Source organism: Salarias fasciatus, chromosome 20 (assembly GCF_902148845.1).
Source record: "Salarias fasciatus chromosome 20, fSalaFa1.1, whole genome shotgun sequence".
In the NCBI taxonomy this organism is placed as follows: domain Eukaryota; kingdom Metazoa; phylum Chordata; class Actinopteri; order Blenniiformes; family Blenniidae; genus Salarias; species Salarias fasciatus.
The window spans coordinates 3,621,960-3,647,400 of NC_043764.1; the positions used below are offsets into that span (position 1 = coordinate 3,621,960).

At 44.3% G+C, this 25,441-nt stretch overlaps 3 protein-coding genes across 4 annotated transcripts in view; 2 read left to right on the forward strand and 1 right to left on the reverse strand.

Annotated features, from left to right (window-relative positions):
* Positions 1 to 5,326, forward strand: part of hdac7a (histone deacetylase 7a) — a 61,299-nt gene extending 55,973 nt beyond the window's left edge. For both annotated transcript variants that reach the window (XM_030118762.1, XM_030118761.1), the window contains exons 22-26: positions 682 to 800; positions 1,158 to 1,291; positions 1,759 to 1,840; positions 1,944 to 2,082; positions 2,665 to 5,326. In XM_030118762.1, coding sequence (XP_029974622.1) covers positions 682 to 800; positions 1,158 to 1,291; positions 1,759 to 1,840; positions 1,944 to 2,082; positions 2,665 to 2,707 — 517 coding nt within the window. In that variant the 3' untranslated portion in view covers positions 2,708 to 5,326. The remainder of the gene's footprint in view (positions 1 to 681; positions 801 to 1,157; positions 1,292 to 1,758; positions 1,841 to 1,943; positions 2,083 to 2,664) is intronic.
* Positions 5,327 to 8,765: 3,439 nt separating this feature from the next.
* On the reverse strand, positions 8,766 to 12,241 carry LOC115408199 (twist-related protein 2-like). The gene has a single exon (XM_030118835.1). It carries the CDS (start codon positions 11,914 to 11,916, stop codon positions 11,281 to 11,283), a length of 636 nt encoding a protein of 211 aa, XP_029974695.1. The 5' UTR covers positions 11,917 to 12,241; the 3' UTR covers positions 8,766 to 11,280.
* A 7,273-nt stretch (positions 12,242 to 19,514) lies between these two features.
* On the forward strand, positions 19,515 to 21,245 carry LOC115408187 (zinc finger protein 436-like). Its single transcript, XM_030118805.1, has 2 exons — positions 19,515 to 19,740; positions 20,327 to 21,245. The coding sequence occupies exons 1-2, from the start codon at positions 19,515 to 19,517 to the stop codon at positions 21,184 to 21,186; spliced, it is 1,086 nt and encodes a 361-aa protein (XP_029974665.1). The 3' UTR covers positions 21,187 to 21,245.
* Positions 21,246 to 25,441: the final 4,196 nt, after the last annotated feature.

Consider the following 25,441-nt stretch of genomic DNA (forward strand, 5'->3'; position numbering starts at 1 on the left):
CTGATACACATCAGTCATAATGTGATGGACTTCATAATATAAGGACACGGTTAGCGCGGCGAGTTAGTGTGACTGATTATCCAAGTTTTGTGCAACTCAAATTAAATCAGTTGATTTAATGAAAACGGTGTATCTCCCTTTGCGGCCACTAGGTGGTGTCATTTATCCTTGACTATTTCCCCCAGAGAGACGCTAATGAGACACTAGCTCAGTGTTAGCATCCATGGCTGTGAAGAACGCCGAAGTTATTCCATCCTTCACTTTAATTTTGGCGTGGCGTAGTTCTAGTTTGGGTTTCAGTTTGTATATTTCTCATTTCCTGCAGAATAAAAAAATAACATGAAATAATCAACAAGAACTGATGGAAACGTTTAAAGTCCTGTGTAAGACTGAAGACGTCGTTTACACAGTGACATTTTCAAAAGGGAAAACTTTGGTTGCAGTTTGTCTGTTGACACGACAACGGTGTTCAGAGCCTCGAACAACGCAACTTTTTGGAAACGGCTCCCAAGGTCCGTTTAAACAGGCTGTAATGCAGCTTTTCTGAAACGTTGCTGCTGTTGCCCGAGAGGAAAACCATCGATCTGTGAGCAGGATGGAGGTTTTGGTCCAGAGTTTGAGTCCTGTGTGATCTGCGCTGCTGCATCTGGTCTCATCCGGTCTGCTGCTCCTCCCCTGCAGGTCCGTGGTGATGCCCATCGCCCAGGAGTTCTCCCCGGACGTGGTTCTGGTGTCGGCCGGCTTCGACGCGGCCGAGGGAAACCCCGTTCCCCTCGGAGGATACAAGGTCTCCGCCAAATGTAAGCAGGCCTCCCCGCCGCCGGCTGAACGTTCTGTCCTGCAGGGTCTGAAACCTCAGGGCCTCAAATACAGCCAGAAACAGAGACCATGTGGCTATTTGGAGGTATTAATAGATTATTGCAGCGCCTGTCAAGCGAGCGCCAGAGGAGAGGATTGTGCCGCTTTTTGTCAGTGATGTTACCATAAATGTAGTAATTAGTGGGGAGGACCCACTCAGCAGAAATAGACTTTGTTTTCATAGAATATTCAAAACTAGACAAACTCAGTGAGGTTCCCAGTGAAGACAGTATTCATGGTGTGTGTGTGTGTGTGTGTGTGTGTGTGTGTGTGTGTGTGTGTGTGTGTGTCTGCCTCAGGTTTTGGCTTCCTGACCCGCCAGCTGATGTCCCTGGCAGGAGGTCGTCTGGTTCTGGCCCTGGAGGGAGGCCACGATCTCACGGCGATCTGCGACGCGTCGGAGGCCTGCGTCGGCGCGCTCCTGGGTTTACCGGTGAGGCGGATCGAGAAGCACACGCCCACCGCCGAAGGCTTTATTTAGAGGACCGGGTAGTTCTGGACCATGAGGCTGTGTTTAAGTCTGGCTTCTGCAGTAACTCTGACTTTCTGATATTAGAGGGTGAATCCATTTATCTTCTAAACCAGTGGTGTCAAACACATGGTTAGTAATGAGTAACTTTAGTCAGGAGCTAATACGCATTACTTGTATACACTGAAGTTTCTAAGATGCCTTTGACCTTTATACCGTTATGGTTTGACTCCATCAGTCACATTTACATAAGACATGTAATGAAAAGCATGTCCTTAAAGAGTCTTTTCCTTTTTAAACCATTTTAACACTTATCATCTCCTGACAGGACTCATCATGTAAATGTCTTGTGTTTAATCCACTTCCTAACCAAGCATTGGTCCTTAAAGAGACATGAGATTACAGCTGTGTGTCCTCATGTCGTCCTGTAGGACCCTTTACCGGAAGACGTCCTCCTCCAGAAGCCCAACGCCAACGCGGTCCGCTCTCTGCAGACGGTCATACAGATACAAAGTGAGCAGATCTTTGATGATTACACTTCTCCGTCTTCGTCAGGTCTCTCCTGCCATGAACCGGCTCAGAATGATCTCTGAGTGGCTTTTTGCCTGCGTTTCAGGTCAGTACTGGCAGAATGTGAAGGCCTCCGCCGGATCCGTGGGGTTGTCATACCTGGCGGCGCAGAGCAGAGACTGTGAGGAGGCGGACGCCGTCAGCGCCTTGGCCTCGCTCTCCGTGGGAGTCCTTCCCAGCCAGAGGTATCCAACGCACCGCGGTCATTATCCTGTCCAGCACCTACACCGGTGTAACCCAAACATTTGCGTCGCGATGATCCGATGATCTGAAAATGAGGCACGCTCGGATTTCTGTGACACGTTTTACATCAGATGGAATCTCAACCCGCTGGCGTTTCTCGTGCTTCTGCTGGTGGGTGACGTCGTATCAGGGAACGTTCAGGAGTAAGAGCGCTCTGTTCAGTATCGGACCCGGCTCTCGGTATCGGTGCGTGAGCCGTCACACAGGAACAGTTTATCTGCTCCACCTCGACCGTCCTCAGTCCCACGACTCCACCACCGTTTTCACTTTACTCCTTCGGGCAACATTGCTAAAGCGAGTGAAAGTTGACGTTCTGACTCGACGTTACACCCAAACCACATCGGGTATTGATTGAAGAAGCACATTTGTTGCACATTTGCTGTCGTTTGCATGCTCAACATCCCGTCTGAAGCAGCGGATGTGGACTCTCCCAAACGCCTCTAATGCTTTGAGCTCAGACCTTTTCAGTTCATAGCGCTCTTTAAGATTCCCACTAAGATTTTTTATTTCCTTCCCACTCTCAGCCTCCCAGATGAGCCGATGGAGCACGACAGCGACTCCATGTAGGAAACTCCAACCAATCACCTCGCAGAACTCAACCTTCAGGAACCAGGCCTTCCTGCGCTGTCGAAAAACATGAAGGGGACGCATTCGTGAATGCCACTGACCGCCCCCCCCAAGCCTCTAGCCTTCCTCACACACACACACACACCAACACAATGCTGAACCTCTCATATCTGCCTGTATGAACACCTCAATGCTGGCGAGCACTGGGCCGACGCCGGCGGCACTACCTGCAGCTGAGAAACCTCCGGAAACCTCACCAAAGAGCAATACAAGTCCGTGTTGATAGACTTCTCCTGTTTCATGACTGACATATGTGTGAGAGTGTGTGAGTGTGTGTGCGGACCTTTCTCTTGAAGCACCAGCAACCGTTTGACTGCCTTCACTTTGCCTTAACAAAGCGACGTCGGGATCCAGAGGAGGAGATGGGATCGTAAATCCTCTCCCCGTTTCAGGAACCGGGGCTGAAGGAGGCAGAACCAACCGACTGTTTCAGCGCGATCCAAACGCCTTTCATGGATATGATGCAAAAAGAAAAAAACAATGTTTAAAAACTTCCATGCAGAAGAGGAAGCGGTCAGATCGATGTCGTTTCATGCAGTTTAACCACTAAAAGACGGCGACAAAGAACTTTGGAGGGAAGAGAAGGAAAGATGAAGACACAACATGGACAACTGTGGTTTTGTGTAAACAAAGAAAGGACAATTGTCCTTTGTTGTTTTATTGCACTGTTCATTCCATAATGTGAACCATAAGAAATTCCAAAGCTCTGGGAAAAAAGACAGCAAAAAAACAAAACAATTCCTCTTTGTTGATTATTTAATGTTTCTTTTTTTCTTTCTTTTTGATTTGGATGAAATGATGTTTTTCTTCCCCCACATTTCATCTGAAATCTCATGCCGGATGGTCTGATCCTCGTCGCGGACGCCGTAGCCTGGGGTCGTATTCCCGTCCCGATGAAGTGAATCCAGGAAGTAGGCATGATTTCTCCCAACAGGGCTGTTTTTCTTTCACTGCTGTTCGGTGTCTCCGATTCACACGCGAACCCCCCTACACACACACACACACACACACATTTCCCCAGCGATGACAACGTCTTGACGTACCACTAGTATTGAATACTGTGTATTATTGTTTATATTGGAGACTAAAGGAGCGTTCATTCCCACTGAGGACCAGCGTATTGTTGCGCACGAGCAATACTGTTAATGCACTTAATGGACATCACCCAAAGAAAACTGCCTTAAAACAACCTGCACTTGGCAAAGGGACCGTATGAAAGCAACACCAGGGGCTCTTACTCTTTCAAGACAATGTTTTCAACCTGTGGATTTTGGGGGAAACGTCACATATGCAGTCTTTTTGTATGCTGTTTGCTTTACAAGTACGTTGACCGAGCCTGGTCAAGAAACCTGGAAAAAAATAATCTAATTAAGGAAAACTGATGATTTGTATTTGTGGGTTATTGGAGAACAGTTTCAAATAACTAATTTTACAATTAGAATTAACCGTGCCGTGGTAAAACAGAGAACTCATGCTGATCATTAACTTCACATGTTCTTTTTTTTTTTGTTTTTGTTTTTTGTTTTGTTCTGTTTTTGTTTTCAATCCGCCCGGCTCTCGGAGCATGAAAGGATTCTGCGTTCCAAAAATAATTCTTTTTTTTTCCTTTGTTTGTATGTACTTGTCCATCAACTAATCAAAGTTGTGTAAATCTTCAGTGTGACCATTCAGATGACCTGATAGCTGATCTGTCACTGTAGGCTCTTTAAAGGTACAGTATGGAAGAACTGAACAATGTGGTGGTGAGTTACTGTATGGACCAACCACCCAGCTGTCATTCAGAACCCTCAGAACCAGAGTTAACCAAGTGAGAATCTTCACTGAAAATGAGCTCAATGCTAAAACGGCTCTCTGTACCACTGTGTAGTTTCAAATACTGTTGAACTATTAGCTTAAAAGTACTTGGATTTTCGTTCAGATTCGAAACTTTAACAGGCAAACGCCAGGCATGATCACGTTAAACTGGGGTCTTGTAGATCCAGCGTGTTGTCAGGTTATAGTGGCTCACTATTTACACAGAGGTGTCAATACGTCCATCTGACTTAAACTTAACCCATTTTCAGGTCGTTTCAGCTAAACGCAGATATACTGTACCTTTAGGATCACTGAGCAGGATCTTGACACTAAACTTTGCTTGAAACAGAGACGAATCGTTCTGTATTTGACTACTTTCTCAATCTTTGTGTTCTGTTTTTGTTTTTTTGTTTTTTTGTTTTTCATTGCAGAAACGGTTAGAATTTGGCTTTCCTGTGAGTTTTCAAAACTCAGAAATCAAAAATAGGAAAGCCTGACGTGGATTCAAACAGACACATATTTAGTTGTTTGCAACCAGCTGAAGTGCAGCATTCAGGTCGAAAACCATGTGATTGTTTCTTTTCATCCAACTCTGGGCATCGTCTGCCCAATAGAAGGCCTCAGATTTTAACTTTTAACTTCCACTGTGGGACAGCAGGAATCCCAGCTGAAGATTGTGTCGTTCGATGGCAGAATGCCTGCTGTTGGTGGGGAAAAAAAAAAAAACCAGCGTGTGAAAGACTTGTGAAGGGTGCAGTTGCTCATGTCCTCCCGTTGAGTCTGTCGTGTTCCTGGCAGCACCGCCACAACATGCTGCATCCAGCAGGAGCGTGCACGAAGGTGTCTATGAAGATGTGTGTGTGTGTGTGTGTGTGAGAGAGAGACGCACAGAGCAAGTGTGGTTGGCGTTTCCATCTCGCGTGGTGCACTTGCAAAGTGTGAATGTTTGTGTGTTGGCCAGATACTGTAAATGACCTGTATCATATTCCCAGTGGCTGTTCTTACTCCCTGGTCTTACACGGAGGCCGCTGTTGCCTCAACTCTTAATTCCCTTTATTAAAAGATGTCGTTTTCTACCTTCGTCTTAAAGGAAGACGCTGTAAATAGAACCTCCAAGACCAAAATACACGTCGCACGCCGTGCCTTGATGCATCAGTAGTATGTGTATTGGTAACTCTCGACTAACTGGACTTAAAGTAGCTGTGTATCTTCTAAACATGACTCTGAAATCTTTGTTTCATGCTCTTTCTGTATTATTCTGTGTTTTTTTTTCTTTCCCTTTTCCTACCATGTATATGTATAGAAAGATTGTCTATTTTGTACTTTTTTTGTCTGTTCCTCTTGATTAAAAAATAATTTGCATTATAAACCTGATCTTTTCTTGCTTGTTTTGTCCAAGCATGCCAACAGGAACACTAACGTTACCATGAGCCGAGACGTTATGACGCCGTACCATCAAATCATTTCATTTGTTGGACTTCTGAAGGTTTGCTGTTGTATCTAGCATCAAAATGTAGTATATTCTTTGAAAAATGAGGCAAGGCCTTCATAGATTGCCCCATTTTATTGAGTTCTGGGAAATTGGAGACTGAAAGCTGCTCATCTGTTCCTTACCCAGTGCTAAAGTTGCTAAAGGAGTCCATTCCCAGCGAGGGACACGAGTTTCCAATGGACTAACTGGATCGATTTTAACAGCTTTTGTATTTTCTCTCTAGCTGTTTAGTCGAGCATTTGCCAGTTTTTGTCCTGAAATAGTCCTGTTATGCATATGTTTTATTTCTGGCTGCTAGCGAGACTCGCGAGGGATGCATTCATCTGAAGCATGTGCAGTGGAGCCCCGAGAGCCAAGAAAGCCAGAGTGTTGCAACAGTCGAAAATTGTTTTATAAATGACAAGAGGCAATACCTCAAACATAGATGCAGGATGTCATGTACAAAAGGTCATCCATCACATTCTGATCATACAAAGACTGAGTTCGTGCTTGAGCAGGAGTCGCAGGAGTCCAGCGGAGATTACCCAACGAGCCCCTTTCCCACGTTGCTCCTGGTGGGATCTTAAAAACGGAGCCACGTTTGAAACACCGGCGCATAAACAGAAACAGAAGCAGAAACAAAGCTGTACGTTTGGCAAAAGAAAGAGAGAAGAACAGAAAAAGACAAAAGGAAAGCTGCAGTTTTCATGCTGGAGGATCATCACAGGGTGAAGGGATCCGTCCCACCAGAGGCTGACCGGCACACCCCGACTCTCAGCCCATCAAACCCTGAGACCTGTTTTTATCGTCCATTTTAGAAATCCACTGGCCTGGACGCTACCTGAGTGGAGGGACAATAAAGTGATCATGTACACACTCATGACACACAAATGTGTAACATCGTCACACAGTGTGATCCTCGAGGCCACGATGCGTTGGTAAGAGGAGAACATGATCTGAGGGGAAAGCTGTCGGGCGACAGACTTCCTGAGCCAGGAGGAGGAAGCTCTTCTCCGCCGAGGCTCCGGCGGTCTGTGATCCCGGTCTGGGTGAAGCGGCTACAGACGGTGAACGGATGAACCCTCCAGGTGAGCGCTGTGCATCAGACGAGCTCCTCAAACTGCATCTGACTCCACGTCGCTGTGTGCAGCTCCGGCTGGAAGCTGGAGGGAAAACGCTGTCTGTGGTGGAACTGCGCCGCGTGAAGCCAAGAATTCTGGCGCTGCAGCGGGGAGTCATATACAGCGATCTGGCAAACACAGACCTTTATTTATCAGCCAGCGAAACAGCAGGGCAGAAAAACCTCAAACAACCCCGACAAGGTCGTCACTGACTTTCAGATCACTCATTTATAATAGAGCTCCAACACTGGCAACCACACCGTGTGTGTGTGTGTGTGTGTGTGTGTACCATATTCACGTTCCAGGTGCTTAAACTTCATATTTCATTGTATTTCCAATTCATACCTCCTTCCTGGAGACAAAAACACCGTAAGAATATTTCAGCTGCTTGTTGGATAATAAACTAACACACCGGCTGTAATGATTAATGAACAACACTGAATGAAGGATTATTACAGATGCAGCAGTTGTTTTCATAAGGATGTAGGTTTTAAAGAAAGGTAAATCCAGATGTGGAGCAGCGAATGCTCTACATTGATCATAATCTGCTAATTTCATCAGATTCCACTGTGTGTGTGTCCGATGCCTGGAAATTCACCACTTCTAATAAAACTACTGAGATTAAAAACACACCAGTTCATGATGTGCGGTGTCTTCTTATGTCCTCGGTTCTGAGGTCAAGGAGGACATGCAAATCACACTGTATTCATGAGCCGTCTCGTTTTCATTGTTAACCATTTTCTTCATTTTTGCTTTAACGGCTTCGCAGTTGAAGCTCCGAGGCACAGCGGAGATAAAACCGTGGCTCCCTCTGGCTTCAGGAACGAACTGTTCCTGGCTGACCAGGCAAAGGCGCACAGGCCTCATTAAAACAAAGGAAAAAAGGGGGAAACAAGAGAGACAGTTTAACAAGAGAGACAGGAGACGGAGAGGCCGCGGAGGCCGAACAAATCTGAGCAACCTTCATCAACATGTTTGTGGAAATAAACCAACAAGAGCAAGAGAAAATCAAAACAATACAGATACACTTCAGATTTGATCCGTTTTATTCCTGTTAACTTTTAAGAGGATCATTTCTCTCTGTATACACCTCTTAAACTCCACATGAATCCATCCGGATCAGGAATCAGGGTTCAAACCAGGGACCCTTCCCACTGTGTGATGAAACAGCTAACCACTACTCCACTGTACAGCTCATCCACTTGTTCTCCCCAAACTTGAGTCACCCTTTTGGATTGAAAAAACATCAGGAAAAAAAATAATTTTCTCTGAATCAACAAGAAAAGTTTTTAATTTCTCTGAATTGAGGAGAAGAGACTCGTTTCTGATCAACAGCAGCTTTATATTAATGATTCACAAACCAGATTTAACAAAAAATATTCAGCGAGCGTTTATTGTTTCAGTCTCATTCATTCTTTCATTAAAATAATAAAATATACATTAAAAAAAAAAACTTTACCAATCCCAGAGGCAAATTCTTTGAATATGAATTAATATATTAATTTATCCAATTGATTCATCTTCATTCATTCAAGAAACAAAGTAAAACAATTTCTTTTCATTTGTAACTATTCAGAAAAACTGAGGTACGTATTTGACAAAAAAAAAAAAAAAAAAAGGTTTTCACTAATTTGGAAAACATAGAAAATTTCATTTTTAGACTTTGTTTTTATCACATCAGAAGAACAGAAATAAAAAAACATATTTCCAACATGAATGCATTTAGTTAAACGTGAAAAACTGAACCCATAATAATAGTTTTGTTCAGAAAAATTGATCACAAAAAGGGTTGATTTCAACATGAACTCATCTTAATTCAGAAGAACACAGTAAACCATGTTTTCCTTGTAAGAAAGCTCTCAATTTTTAATTCATTCCCTGAAAAAAAACACAATATGTTCTTAATTCAGGAAATCACTGGAATATTTTTCATTTAATCATATTTTATCCAAAATATTTTCCCATTATTGTAATATAAATTCATCTCAAAAAATGAAAACATATTTATCCCATTAATTCGGAAAAAATTGTGTCATGTTTTGCTGTTAATTCAGCAGTTTTAAATGAAAATACATTTTGAATTCTCTGAAACCCCTTCCCGAATTTATTTTATACATAGGAGAAAAACTATGTCTAATAATGACCCATAAAATGTTTTTTTTTTTCTGATTCAATCACAAAAGAGTCTTTTTTGATCTCAAGGTATTTTCTAACATTTTAGGGGTTAATTAAATCCTTAATTCAGAGCCAGGTGATTTTTCCTTCATGAATCCAGTTTCCACCTGTATCAGAGAAAGATGGCGATCAGGGCGACTGGAAGGACAGAACTGATGGACACGTTACCGTGGCGATCCCTGACAGAAGCCGACCCGGACACCCAGTACATCTGAAAACAGAAAAAAGGCAACGAACACTGACATAGTTCCCCAGGAGGAAAACCAGACGAGAGCACGTTGAATTTAATGAGTCTATAGAACATAACGGACTCCGTTCCCCTGTGCTAGCCTAGCCTCCCTCAGGCTACGTAGAAAAACACACCGATCCCTTCAGTTCTGGCCCGGAACAGAATTCTTTTTAAATGTCAAGTGTCTTTTAGCGTGTCGGTGGAGTTTAGCCTCACGAGACCACACTGTGCTGACTGTGGGACTGTGGGTAAAGGACTTCACAGGAGCTGGAAACATTAGCCGCCTCCCCGCGACACGCTAATGATAGGCTGCTGCTCTCTGCTGCATTCTGGCAATGAGGGAAGAAATGATTGGTCATGGATGTGAGTTGGAACCAAAACAACACGACGTCTGCTTGAGTTAAAGCTTGCAGGTGGTGCTTTTTTTATTTATGTGGATTTTGTTTAATCACTTTGATAGATGAAAACTCTATTTAGGTTTTTTTTTTTTATCAAACTCCAATTCATTAGGAAAGGGCTTTTTGTGTGTGTGCATGCACACAGTTGTACCTATATGTGCACATTTTTGTGTATAAATCAGCTCTCACCTCCTCCATCACTCCCAGTGGTTTATGGGAGCCCAGCAGGGAGCCACATCAGCCTCCCCTTTGATGGCGACACGCATGATTCATGGCTTTTTGGAGGCCGTTTGTTTTCATTACTCCTCCTCGTCAGCGTGCCGCCACTGTATCACCGTTTCGTGCAACGCAAGCGAATCTGGGCCAGAACGAGAGGAAAGAATTTTAAGAGGAGAGGTTTTTTTGGCACCAGAAGAAACAAAAGGGGCGAGGGTTCTTTTGGCGTGTGGAGGAGAAACTTCAGGCAGGAGAGACGGCGGCTGCCCGCGGCGTCTTTTTCCACCGCCACTCAGGTTCAGAGGTGGTCGGGGATACATAAAATGTCAGGAGTCTTGGAAAAGTAGGAGTTGAAAGGGTCTGGAAAAGTCAAAGGTCCAACATGCCTTCAAAACATCCACATTCTGTCTTTCCAGTCCTGTCTCTAGTCCTCCTCAGCCTTTCTACAGCTCCCGCTTTTCTCCCGAAACGTGTACACTTCCTCGACTAAAACGCTCTGATGGTGGGCCCACCTATCTCACCGCTGAGGATCAGCGAGTCAAAGCGATAAAGCAGCTGAAAGCAGCTGTCAAGCTTCACAACCTGAGAGAGCGGAGGGGTCAGAGGGCTTCCAGCACAATGGGCCGCGGGGTCACGTGGATGCTGCGGTTCGGGACAGGGAGTCCTGAACCGCGAGGTCGAGGGACTGAACGAAAGCTGAATGAGGACCAGCTGTGTTTCTCTCACCTCTCCTGATTTATGTAAACAGAACACACATGTTCTGAAAGACAGAACCTAACACACTCACATCTACCTTGATGGGGTTTCTGAACACCTCCACTGACACTCGTGAGGGGGAACAACCGCTTTTCCACAAAGCAGAGCAGCAACAGCACAACAGTCCATCGGTACATCAGATGCGTGGCTGGATGACAATGGAAAGACCACCTCCACCCCCAAATCAACTCAAATCTGAGTCTTTTCACTGCAGGTCAAACACTGATACAACATGAAGTGGTAGATACTGGAGTCTGCCGCTCAGCGCACACAGTTTGATCATCTCCTCGGTCAATGTAAAAATATTTCCCTGTTGTGAGGATTTCGTCATATTTGAAATAATTTCTCTAAAGCTAATGACCGGCAGACATAGTCGACCAGGCGCCCTCCATCCTCCAGACAGAGAAGGCGTAGCTCAGCCTCTCGTGGGCCAGGTAGTTGCATCCGGCGAGCTTGGAGTCCATCTCGTCACTCTGCAGAACCTGGTACAAGAAGTCAATGTAGCGCGACGCCAGCTTCAAGGTCTGGATCTTGCTGAGTTTGTCGGACGGCAACGTCGGGATGATCTTCCGCAGCGAGGCGAACGCCTCATTGAGGGACTGTGTCCGTTGGCGCTCCCTTATGTTGGCGATGACCCTCTGTGCGTGGGTGTCCTCGAGCGACGAGAGCCCTCCGGGGCTGGGACCGGGGACGGGCGACAGCGACGGGCCCGAGGAAGGCGACCGGTGCTGGGGGCTCCTCTTGAGTTTTTTCGCAGTGTAGATCTGGACGTCGCTCCCCGGCTTGACTTTGCCGTCGTCGGCAGGCGTGGTGGGACTGACCGCGAGGCGGTCCTCCATGTGCGAGGTTAGCTGTCGCTTTCGCCCGACGACCCCCGGCGTTGCTACGACGACCGGACAGGTGTTGGAAAGAGGTCTCCCCACAGTGTCCTCACGGGAAACCACTCCTTCCTCGGGGTGGTCATCACTCAGCTGCTCCTCCTCTCGCATGCTTGGCCACGTTTTTCCTGCCTTCTCTTTTTTTGCGTGACTGAATCCTCCTCTGAAGACCAGTTCTTCCTTCAGTTTGCCTCCGTCTCCACTTCCCCTCCGAGCGGTTTCTGTCTCTTCCGTCCGTGCTCAGAAACTCCGTCCACGACGCGCCTTCATTTAATCTTCTGCTGTTCCACTTCTTCAACAGTCTGTCTACCTTGTCGCACGTGAACTCAGCCCTTGGTTTCCGGATCCCGGCCGCCCTCCTTCGTCCACGCGGGTGGAAACCTGTCCGAGCCTCTGTGAAGGCGCTCCGCGTTCGGCAACGTGCGCTCTCCTCATGTCCCGCTCCCACAGCAGCATGTGAGACAACAGAAACCTGAATCTGACTTCTTAAAGGCGGAGGAAGGCAAAGCCTCCAGCTGCCCACCCGCCTGACGCACCGATTGGTCTGCGAGGGGTTTTTTTTTGGACAGCTGAGCTTAACACAACAGGAAGAGCAGATCCTGAGCGATTGGTCGGATCAAAGAGACAAGGCGGGGATGAAGGTGTCTCGTACAGCCAACCAGATCCGACCGCTGTGACGTTTGCGTCTTCGTCTTAGAAGTTGCTCAAGTTTATAGGTTCCAGATTTCCCCCAAAGCACCACCAGCATCCCCCAACTCCCACCCTCAGCCTCTCGCTGCCGCTTGCTGTGTCCCCCTCTCCGTTCGGCACAGTCATCGGTTACTTTCAATGCAGTTCAGACGGACAAGGAAAGAAAATATCTTCTGATGTTTTGGTTTCAGGTTTGAAAGTTGGACAAAGTTCATCTCCATTTTTTGCTTGATGGTGTGTTTTATTTTTTTGTTTTTTTTTTTGGTTTTCAATGATAAAAGTGATCTTTTTTTTAACACACATTTCAACTCTAATACCCTCCAGGCAGATGGATTCCTTCATTGTTTCGCAGCAATGCAGTTACTACGTATCAATGGTGAATGAAGTGAACAACTTGTTTTTTTGCATGAAATATGACTTCTTCATGGAATATAAACAAAATAAATCTTATTTGGCAAACACCAAACATACAAAATCCTAATTTCTTGAGTAAATAATTGGATAAATTAGCTGCAAATTGGGGAAAGAAATCTCCACAGAGGGTTTTTGTTTGCAAAACAACAAAGACAGTGTTTTATTTTACTGGCAGTGACTTGGCTGTAGTTCCTCAGCGTAGACCTGGAGGGAGGGAAGCTTTGGCATTCAGTCAGCGCTGCAGCACTGAGCTCTAATCACTGCATTAAGGAAAGAATGAGCACCGTGAATCAGAGGGAGGCCTGCGGGACGACCACTTACTTCCATCCGCTGCGACTACATGGAGAACACGCCTCGGCGCAGGTCCGGCGGGGGTCGCTCACTCCCCGGGACGGCCCGCGGCCTCACCCGCTCCAGCAAGAGAAGAGTCTATTGTTAGCATCTAGCCTTTCTGTGATTAGGTGATTTCCTCCGGTGACGACGCCGGAGTCGGAGTGGTCTTTGACAGTCGGGACACGGGGTTGGAAAACCTCAAGGTCTCTCCACGGGGTCGACTCATGCATGGCTCGTATCCACAACAAGAAGAGAAAGCTCGATTGTCTGACCGTTACTCTCCACTTGTAAACAAGCTAATGTTTGCTTAATGAACGACTGACTGCATCACATTGACTGGAACTGATGTCAGTGTTTTAGATGTCAAGTATTATATGAGACAACAGACTTCATGAAATACGATAAGGAGGTCTGTAGATCGTCGGGATGCACCAATCCCACTTTACGCTTCTGAAATATCTTTCTTCTTCTCTTCATATTTGGACAGAACCTTTGTCATTCTCTGTATCAGCAGAGACACAGCAGATGTATCATATAATGTAGTATTTGCCAAGCTGTATCGGAGATCTTTTCATTGGTACAAGTATCAAACTCGATACCCGATACTGGTATCGTTTCAGTCCCTAATAAATCACCAGCTTCACCATCAGTAAAATGTCTGTGTAGAGCGTGTGTCATGTCCTCATCACGTGCACGTTGCTTTATTCTTGTGCATCAGCTGCTCACTGGTGGAAGATGCTCTATAACTCAATCTTTTCATTCCTCTGCTCAGTATGTCTGGGAAGAAGAGACAGCAGCTTTGCAGTTCTTCAACTTTTTCCAACAGAAGAAATATCAGGCAACAAGAGAAATACATCTGGTGTTCTGTTTTCATTATACACATCAGTTTAAAAAAAACAAACAAACAAACAGGAAATGTACAGGCATTAAAGACATGAGATAACGTGATATCTCATAATAAAACATTAACAATATACCTTTGCTGAATTTAACAGTAACTTTTTGTAAGATTTCACCTCAAAATTTCAGATTCTGTATTATTCAGCACTTGGGGTCATTCCTCACCCTGCCTGTCTGTTTCCAAAGAAATGGCAGAAATGCTGAAAAAAGGATGTAGTTAGCATGTGGAGCGGCTATTGGGTGCTGTTGGCTGTTTTGTAATCACACACACACACACACACACACACACACGCAACAGACAACAACAGAGTCTCAACTCTAAAACCACCAAGCCCCAGGAGAAGGTGGAGTGGGAGTCGCGGTGCTCTGGAGTCCACCACTGTTCTTATTGTCCATCTGGTGCTCGAAGCAGTGTTTTCAAAAAGAGCATTTTTCCCGCGCTGACACAGAGATGCAGTCCGAGCGTTTTTGAAGAGCTCCACTTTAGGAGCCATTTTCATAAAGTTGTGTCTTCAGTGGCTCCAGCCACTGTTTGCATGTAAACAGACTCCCAAAACGTGAAAACGTTGTAGACCAGGCCTCAGATTCTCTGACCCCTGTACTCATATGTCAACGTTCACAGATCACCAGATGAGATCAGCTCCAGCAAAATAAACTGGATACAGCTTTATCGAGGACAGACGGATGAAGTACAACTGTTTTGTTTACATGCAGTGGCGACACCAGTAACATGTAACATGACGAAGTGCTTCTTCAGCTCGATGAGACACGACCACACCTGTGGTCACACAGCGATCAGATTAATATTAACGCCATCAGTCTGGCGGCTGGAAATATTTACATCAGAGAGTTATACTAACAGGCCCTGGAACCTTCTCATCTGCTTCACTTTAAACAGCGAACCATATGTCGCCCATAGGAGACAGCACACCTGAGGTGGATCACCTCTGTTTACATATCAGCGCTCCCGTCACATTGTTCCCTGCATGCTGAAAACAAATACCTGCGAATGATGCTGAATATGATCCTACTCGATAGAAACACGCGTACAGGACGTGCGCAAAGCGAGGGCAGGGGGGCGGATCTGCTTCACAATGAGCGGTCTTGTGAGGGAAAGGCCCCCCCAGAGGTTTGCTACCCCTGGAAGAAGAAAAAAAAAATGGTGGAAAGAACACCGGACCTTGTCTGTTTGAACTGCACGCTCAAATGAGGACTTAGCATAAATATTTCCACCAAGAGAAATGGGAGAATGTTATCACATGCAGAGTTTGTGTATACACACACATGCACACATGCACGGCACACACACGGATGAAATATCTCGGTCTGACCAATGTGGCCGCCGTCGACACGCACTCTCGAAGGAGAGGATACAAAATATAGACAAGCTGTAAAAGTTGACGGCGTGAGCCTCGTTTTTCCAGATCAGCGTTCTGATTGGAGATTATTTATGTGAAATCCACAAAACCAGCTGGGACTGAAGGATAGAGTCAGAGCTGTGCACGGTTCTCAAACCACTCCAGTCCTTTGTGTCTTCATTCGGTTTCACTTTTGTTCCAAACCAATGAAAATTACACAGAAAAATAGGACAATTTTGCACTTAATAAAACCCATGAAGACTCGCACTTTTGAATTCTAATAAGTAACGTGTGCATTGCTTTCAGATGTCCCTTCAGGGTCATACTCATCCAATGATTTGAATCCATCTTGATCATATTTTTGCAGATGTGAATTGTCTTTAAGTTTTGTAACATGTCTGCTGAAAAAAGAGGGAAACATCAACACAATGAATTACAAACGCAACTTCATAGAAATAGTAACAGTATTTCTTTAAGTGACTTTCAGCGGCTTGAAGTTAAAACTCACGATTCTGAACTGTTATTGGTAAAGCTGCTGCAGGTTCAGATGACTGACGGGTCTGTCGTGAATTTAACTTGAATTTGACAGGATTTATGGTGAAACATGAGGACTGCACATTTGTTTGTACTCTATCTTCTGATGTGATGCAAACAGGAAGAAAGAGGAGATGTTCTCTGACCAAAAGCCTGGTGTCTTTATCATCTGGATTCTATTTATTGACCACTAGGTGGTGCAATACAGCAAATGTTGTTGCAGTTTCATCCCTGTTGGATGTTTCTGTTCATACATTCTGGCTCTGAATTCCCCTTTCACTGTCCTTCAGAAGCAGATCAAGAGCTGTTGTGATTTACTATTTTATTTTGTTCTCCAGCAGCAGGCCCTGAAGCAGGAGGACCAGAAACTCTGCAGAACAGGGAGAAACGGGTCATGCGATCTTGTTTTCCACGTCGTGTTGATTATATTTATTTGCATTTTTTTTTTCATCGATCTGTCTTCAATTCAACATATTCAGAGTTTGTGAAAAGAAATGCTGGACACACCCCTGCTGCAAATTCTGTCAAAATAATGGAACTCTGAGTAAGCAGGGTTGGTAAATATCAGTAATGTCATTACCACAACTTGAAAGCAATTTAAAGGATTGTTTTTCGTTACTTTTTCCCATACCAAACATATAAATAAAGACAAGGGAATAGCAGAAATGTATCACTTTCTCAGTTTATTTCTCTCAAGAAGTCTTTCACCTGAACAGAGACACTGAAAACAGAGTACTCTTCAGTCAGGTAGAGCAGTTCTGAACATCAACCACCACGAATTCATCAGCCTGTTGACGACTGTTTGGGTCGATGCAGGACCTCTGCTGCTCTCTGCACTCGCCACCTGCCCTGTGACGTTCAGATCATGAAATCCTGGACCCCACTTCAGGTTTCATATGTTTTTAAGAGGTGAGGTTAACATTTGGGTTGTCAGGTTCTTCTGCACAGCGTTTGCCTCCAGAGAGTCCTGACTCCTGGTCCGGTTCTCCTGGATGAGGTCCTTTCATTAGAGTGACCCGGAACACAAAATGTTCACCATCGATATTGTTTGTAACATATTTTTCTGGGCACGTGTAAATGGATCCTTACAAAAACAGCAAGCAGCACCCATTTTCAGCAGCATTCCTGCTGTTTCTGTGGATTCTGTGGATATCCATTCTGTGGAATGGATAATACTGTCTAAAAAAAAAAAAAAAAAAAAAAGGTGGGGTTTCGCTTGAGCCTCAGTGTGTTTTCTGAAGTGGTAAAAAAAAATATTCTGAAAACCAACTCAAACAATTGCACAAATTTATTGACTTCACATTTATGATGAGCGACCCTGGAACGATGATGACACCAAAGTAAGTGCAGGTCAATCAGACCCATGTCCATAGACACAATATATTCCTATTCTCCTGATATAAATCACTGTAGCATTAACCTCCTACCTTTACCTGAAAGCCAAATATCCCAAACTACTGATGATACTTTACCGGTAGCCTTTGTTGTGTTTGTTGTTGTTGTTGCTGGTGTGTGTGTGTGTGTGTGTGTGTGTGGTGTGTGTGTGTGTGTGTGTGTGTGGTGTGTGTGTGTGTGTGTGTGTGTGTGTGTGTGTGTGTTGACATGATCTGCATAGAAACTCTTTTTTCAGTATTCTTACAGCGTGTTGATTCAGCAGTGAAGATGAGAATGATCAGAAGTTTGGCACAACTTTCAGAAATACCGTGCTTCTACAGCATCAATTAAAAAAACAAATACAAAACCCTAAAGTGAAATCATTTTATGCCCCTTAAAATACAGAATGATTTCAATACATCAATTTAAACTGCCGTGAAGTTAAACAACACAAAAAAAAAGTGTTTTAAAGTTGGACTACTTTCACATTCCAGTGTGGCGTGTTTGTCAGGGCGCTTTGACTGTTCTGCATACCGATCATCATCAGACCAAAAAACCTCAGAATGGAAAACACGCAGTGCTAAGAACAATGACTGAATAGTTAAAATAGCCTCTAATCTAACCGTGCAAAGGAAGCGTTCATTGAAAGCCTGGCTTTCACTTTGATGAAACACTGAAAATCATGTCAAAGTCACACAGGAGGTCAAAGTTTCTTCTGCCAAATGCAGACAGCATCAGCCTGGTTCTTCAGGCTCTGAGACAGCAGGTGGATGAAGGCAGACACGGTGTGAACACGGCTCCAGACGGGGGACAGCTTTCAAACTCCTGAACTGGACTGTCAACATTCTTCAGTTAAGGCAGGTGGAGCTGTCAGGTGACACGCTGCTCTTTCTCCAGTCTCTCTTTCACCTGGTACTATCCAGTTGTTTCTGGTTTATAATTTCCTCTTCTCCTTTTCCAACATTTTTCTGTTTTTTTCTGTTGTTTTTTCCTGTCACATATTGTTTTAGATTAGAGAACAAAAATTTCAACCCTCAGATTAGAGAGTTTTGTTCACTCTTTCACACTTGCTATTTTCTCAGTTATAATTGAATTCTAGACTGTGTTTGAATTTAATAAAGTGTGGAGGTGCCACTGTGAATTTGATGATCATGAGCCACATCCTAGCGCCTAAACATTCAATTTTCAGGCTTGAAAACAAGCAGCTTTTAAAGGGCTGGCAAAGGGCTGGCAGTCCCCCGCTGACCCTCCACAGCTCCACTGCAGAGCTCGTCAGCAGCAACAGATGCCTTGGAGAGCACATCTGACAACCTCAGCCAACACGACATCGCTGGAGGAAAAGGTCCAGAAGCCACGTTCCTTCCTCTGCAAACTGAGGAGAGTGAGAGCACCAGCGCCCGTCGTGTCCACCTTCGATCGTGGCACCAGAAAGTGTCCTGATGAGATGCATCACTGTCTGGTGCAGCAGCTGCTCCTCCAGTGTAAAAAAAAAAAAAAAAAAAAATGGCCTGCAGCAGTGAAACTGATTACATTCGTCTTGAACATGTCATCCTTTATTTGAAACAATCGACTAAAATCTACAATCAAGATGTTTTGGTGTTCATCCAAACACCTTCATCAGTTGAAAACACTGAAACAGAAGATATAGTTCTTATAAATGCTCCAGGATATGACATGGCATCACATAACACATTACATTTATCCAAGTTATTCTGTAATTTAATTGTCCAAAATCAGCATTAAGATCGTTTTATCCATACTAGTCAAAACTGTTGCAATGTTTAACTTCACATTCTACATGAGTATCAACATTTCTAAATTTTCATTGATTGGTTATGGTTCTGAAATTTACTCCAGGTTTCTTTCTGAAAATTTTACAAGAGGTTAGAAATTCCAGATATGCCATCTCATTATAAATATTCTAATACATGTTCTTGTCCCACGGATTACAATCATCAAATCAATATTTGTAAAATCTACAGGATTCATAAGGAGCTCCAGCTTCAGCTGCGGAATGACCTGCAGTTCCCGCGGTGTCCGGCAGGGGTCAGGATGAAGCTGAACGCTCTTTGTCATCCTCCAAACACAGCGAGAGAAGAAGAAGTGATGGCGGCTGTGTTGTTGTTTCACAGAGGAAACATTTCATCTCCTGCAGCAACGATGACTTCAGTTCAGGCTTTGAGAGAGTTTATCGACCAGCGACTCACGGCTGCTGCTGGAGAAATCTTCACCGTGTTCGAACAAACGATCGTCCAGTTCGAGGAGGAGATTTATCGACAGCGACGACTTCTGGAAATCAACTGGAAACCTCAAATCAAGTTGCACAGAACAGGTATTAGAAATGTGTGAATGAACACATGAACGTGACTCCTGGAGGGTCGTTAAAATTCTTTTGGAGACAGAAATGAGACTACAGTTGCAGTTCTTGTTCACAGTGAAATAACAGGAGCGATTTTAAAGCCGAAACCTTCAGCGTGGAACAAATCATCTGTATCAGAGAGGGAGAAATATTTGTGTCGTTTGTAAGTTTAAGAGGGGATTTATTTACGCTCAGTCTGCGCTAACATGACTTTAGTTTGTAGAGCTTTTCCGGTATCTTTTACAATATGGAAAGCCTTTCAGAATATTGATGCGTTCACGTGTTGTGAGGAAAAAAACCTGGCTGAACCAGTTCGACTGGAAACTTCCCACACACGTTTCAGAACTCAGAGAAACTAATGTTGTCCAGACAGATTTTCTCATTAATTATTTTAACCTTGGCCCTGTAGCAGACTGGCGAACTGCCCTGGCTGCACCCTGCCCTCCCCAGTAAGAGGCTGGGATTGGCTCCAGTATCATAATGCATATCATATGATGAGGTTCTGGCCAAGAAACACTCCTAGTGGAGAATCGCTAAACGCTTATCTTCTACTTTTCAGTTCCTCCAGATCTCCCACAGCACCATGACAGTAGAGAGGAGTCGCTTTTTAAAGAGGAGACAAACCACTGCAACCATGAGGAGCCAGAACCTCCACAGATCAAAGAGGAGCCGGAAGAAGCAGGACTTCTACAGTTTCAAGAGGACCAGGAGGAACCAGAACCTCCACAGATTGACAAACTCGGAACCAGGCAGGAAGGAGAGCGGCTGAATCTGAAGATTGAAAGTGAAACCTTTACAGTACCTTCTGCTGAGGAGCAAAGTGACCTGAGTGATCTAGAAGAAGCACCGGACACTGAGCAGTTCCTCTCTCAGGACTCTGAAGTCCACCATGTGAAAAAACATATTGACTCAGAATCAACTGGAAATTCTGTGCTAAAAACAATCGATGTACTTCATAGCGACGGTGTGGAGAACTTTCCTGTGTCAGAGAAGCAATATGAATATGGAAAACCTCTTTATGAGGAACCATGCGGCAAGAATGTCAGTAAAAGGCGTAAATTATGTCAGAACATTGGAACTGTCACTGATAAGAAGGTAGTTTGTGATATTTGTGGGAGGAGTTTCAGGCAGCGGAGTCATGTGGTGGACCACATGAGAACTCACACGGGTGAGAAGCCATTCTCTTGTGAAATGTGTGGGAAGAGTTTCAGTCAACAGTGCAATTTGTCGCGCCACATGAGAACTCACACAGGTGAGAAGCCGTATTGTTGTAAAACTTGTGGGAAAAGTTTCACGAGACAGAGCAATTTGCTGTGCCACATGAGAGCTCACACAGGTGAGAAGCCGTTTTCTTGTGAGCTCTGGGGGGAGTGTCAGTTGTCCAATTTCATCGCTGCGCCACATGAAAACTCACAATGAGGTGAAGTCATGAAGGACTCCATGGAGGATCTCATTCCAGGAGTCCAGCTTTAAAAAAACACAACCTTTCTTTTTACATTACTTTTAAAAACTTTTCTTTTTTTACAAACCACAGCTAAACAAAATACAATTACAAACATGGACAAGGACATGACTACATCGAGAACATTGGACTATGTACCGCAGAGATTTAGGCAGAAATAGGAAAAGTGGGGGTGCAATGATTTTTGATTGTAGTGAGAAAACTGCTGCTGTAAACATACTGTTACTGTGCAAACCTATTTTTCTGGTGCTGTATTGGTAAAACAAACATAATAAATGTCTGTCTTTTTTTTCTTTTTTGCTCAACACCGCACTGATGATCTCCTGTATGGTATGTTTCAGAAACCTCATGAGCATTGATCATGTTACAGATTTTTATGCTCTTGAGACAGAAAGAAAAAAAAACCTTGTTTCTGCTTTTCACAAAAATATGATTTAAATAAATGGTTTCTATTTGTGTTAAACTACAGAGGCTAACAAACGGCTGAATTAATCTTAGAGAGGCACTTTTCATGTTTAATTCTTTTATCTTTTTTCTTTTATTACTTTTTGTTGTGTTTTGAAAAATGTGATGTGAAATGTTTTGTTTGAGCAGATGTGAAATTTGCAGGAATAAAATATAATGATTTCGAAGCAGGATGTCTCTTTATCGCTCCGTCTGCACGGTTTTCATCCCAGTGTCTGTCTTTTAACTCTAGACATCCCAGGTTTTTCTTCCCTACCTATAAAACCCAGAGAGGAGCCAAATGGCTCCTGATTTTAAATGGAACTCAGTGTCCACAGTTAAAGGGCAACTCCGGTTTTTTGACACCTGGACCTTATTTCTAGGTGTGTGCATGCTCATATACTCACTCAGACAAACATCGTGCAGCTCGGAGTCCTTCAGAAGTTATTTAGATCCAAACGATGTAGCCGCACTAGCGGGGGTGCCACAGCAATGGAGCGTTAGCGCGGGACATAATCTCTGCAAAGTCGCTCATTTCGGCTGTATTTCTTCATCCATCGCCAGTGTTATCATAAAGTCAGCTCGTCTACCGTCTTCAGGTGGGTCAGCTGAAGAGCTGACAGTTTTCGCTAACTTAGCCACAATTAGCTCGGATGGGAACGTTGCGGAGCTCCTCTCCCCAGCAGAGAGGCACTTTGAGTCGGCCTCGGCTGTCACGGTGCCCCGGCGTCTGACTTCCAGGGGCTGAGTTGGAAAACGGCCCTCAGCTGCTCCACGGAGGCTCCGGACACCGGCGAAGATGCAAGGCTCACACGCGGCCGCTGGGACGCTGGATGTCTCTCCTCGCCAGGAGGATGCGTATCTCCGCTCCCCGGCGGATGCACGCTCCAAGCCGGTCGCGGGACGCGCGACGGCCCGGAGCTCTTTCCTCGCCGGGAGGAAGCGTATCTCTGCTCCCCGGGGGATGCACGCTCCACGCCGGCCGCGGGACGCGCTCCCGGAGCTCTCTCCTCGCCGGGAGAATCCAGATCTCCGCCGCCCGGCGGATGCGCGCTCCGAGCCAGGCCGCGGGACACCGCCGGAGGCCCCCCTTCCGACCGAAAGGCAACCCAGCGCCGATGGAGGAAAAATACAGCCGAAATGAGCGACTGTGCAGAGATTATGTCCCGCGCTAACGCTCCATTGCCGTGGCACCCCCGCTAGTGCGGCTACATCGTTTGGATCTAAATAACTTCTGAAGGACTCCGAGCTGCACGATGTTTGTCTGAGTGAGTATATGAGCATGCACACACCTAGAAATAAGGTCCAGGTGTCAAAAAACCGGAGTTGCCCTTTAACCCTTCTGTTCATTTGTAAATGCAGCTGATACCTTCCAGCTGGTTGGATCATGCATACCTCTTAGGGGGAGGCTTGAAACAAGCCACGAACTAGCTTTCTAGTTTGCTTACCAGTCAACATAATCTGACCGCCCCCCCCCCCCCCCAAGTTCCTCTCCTATAAGGACTGCATTCTTCATACAGTGGCAGCAGAGATCCAGATGTGCTGCTGACCAAGTTTAGAGGCTGGTTAGGGTTAATCCTAACCATAACCCTTTAAAATGGAAAATGATTTTAAACTAGATTCACAGATAAGCGCTATGGTTAAGTTCAGCTTCTTCCACCTCAGGAAGTTGGCCAAGGTGAAATCTATTCTTGCTTGTAAGCACTTTGAGACAGTAATCCATGCCTTTATTACATCTCTTCTGGATTACTGTCATGCCCTTTATGTTGGAGTCAGCCAGTCGTCCCTCACTCGTCTCCAGTTGGTCCAAAATGCTGCAGAGCGGCTACTGACTGGAGGACGTAAGAGGAAGCACATCACGCCCATCCTGGCCTCCCTCCACTGTCTGCCTGTGCATTTTAGAGTCCATTTTAATGTTCTTTTATTTGTTTTTAACAGGATACTTCAACATTTTGGCAAATTGGCCCATTTAGCACAATTCCTTTGTCATTTCGAACAGCATACTTACTTTTTTTTGTGAGGGCGAGCTATTGTTTATTCTGTGGTGAGTCGAGGAGGTTTTCGGGATGGACACAATGGAAGTGGACGGTATTTTTGCTTCCCCTCGTCAAACTCATCAAATACACAATCCAACAACCCCCAAAACACTTTGGTGGACACGTTATAATCCGCACATTCACTACGCTGTGGAACACCAACAAATAATGTTGAAGCAAATACTGGGAACTACTTTTTCTTTTGAAATCACTACGCCCAGACGCCATGTTTAGTAAGTAGTTCCGTCTTAGCAATCTTCGCAAAAACAACTCAATCTCGTAATTTTGCATTAATATTTCACAGCGTAGTGAATGTGCGGATTATAACGTGTCCACCAAAGTGTTTGGGGTTGTTGGATTTTGTATTTGATGAGTTTGACGAGGGGAAACAAAAATACCATCCACTTCCATTGTGTCCGTCCCGAAAACCTTCCCCGACTCGCCTCTGAATAAACAACAGCTCGCCCTCACAAAAAAAGTAAGTATGCTGTTCAAAATGACTAAGGAATTGCGCTAAATGGGCCAATTTGCCAAAATGTTGAAGTATGGCTTTAATAAAGTAAAAAGCTGAGTATGGTTGTGAATAATTTGTAGTTATCAGTAAATCCACCAGAGGGCGCCATTCTCTTAGATTTCCAATAACCTGTGGGCCCAGGTAAGGAGGTCAATTAGATTCAATCTCAAGTCACCAAAGAATACCTTACAATTCTACAATTCTATTCAGCAGACGCTTTTGTCCAAGGTGATGTAGAACACACACACAATACCCCACACAATACCCCCCCCAACAAACATAATACAGTAGAATTATTTTAAATTGAATGACTTCAAACATGCTTTCTTAATCATTCAAAATTCAACAGTCTTAATCATTAAATTAATTGATTACGGTATTTTAATAGAAATTCTCATTTGAATGTAGTAAAACTCAGAGGGAACCTCTTATTTGTCACATCCTCAGTGTTTGCATGGCCTTGTACAAATTAATATGTTCAATATTATGTATAGATGATGACTAAAAGACCTGCTGGTGATCTTATGTTAATGGAATAAACCTGTTAGATACAAACATGCAGATTTAAATGTAAATCATTTCAAATTGTGGTGCAATCACTAGAAAGATATGACTTTTAAGGCAGCAAAGAAATTTCCAGGTGTAAATTTTATTCAAATACAAAATATTGCAGATGAAGTATTTGTGATTTGTTGTTGAAGCAATTATGGTTTTTTTTTTATTATTATTCAGAACTTCTGTTTAGAAGTAAAACATGTAGGTCAGGGGCTCTCATTGAGCTTTAGTCACATCTTCAACTCTTCTGTTTTTGACCTTATCATTGTTAACAATAAATCAAGTCCATATGCTGCAAACACCACGAGAGAGGCACATTTACAGACAAAAACCCAACAGTTCCAGTAATAATAGATAACAATGAAAATTACAGTTTTCAGAGAGCTTCACAGTGTCAGTACAGAGGAACTAAAGCGCCACAGGCTGAAGACTCCTTGGCCTGACAGTAAAAAAACAAAAACAAAAACAATTTACAGAGAGAAAGTCGCTCCAAGATAACAGGAGACTAAATGAAAATAGGAAAGAGTGCAACACGCAAGCAAGATTATTTATTTGGCCAGATTAATCTACAAAGTGCTTCACAATGACCAAGAAAAACATAAAACTGCATTAAAGTCAATAAAAACAACACAAAGCGTTTAAAAGTCAAAAGACAAAACAGGA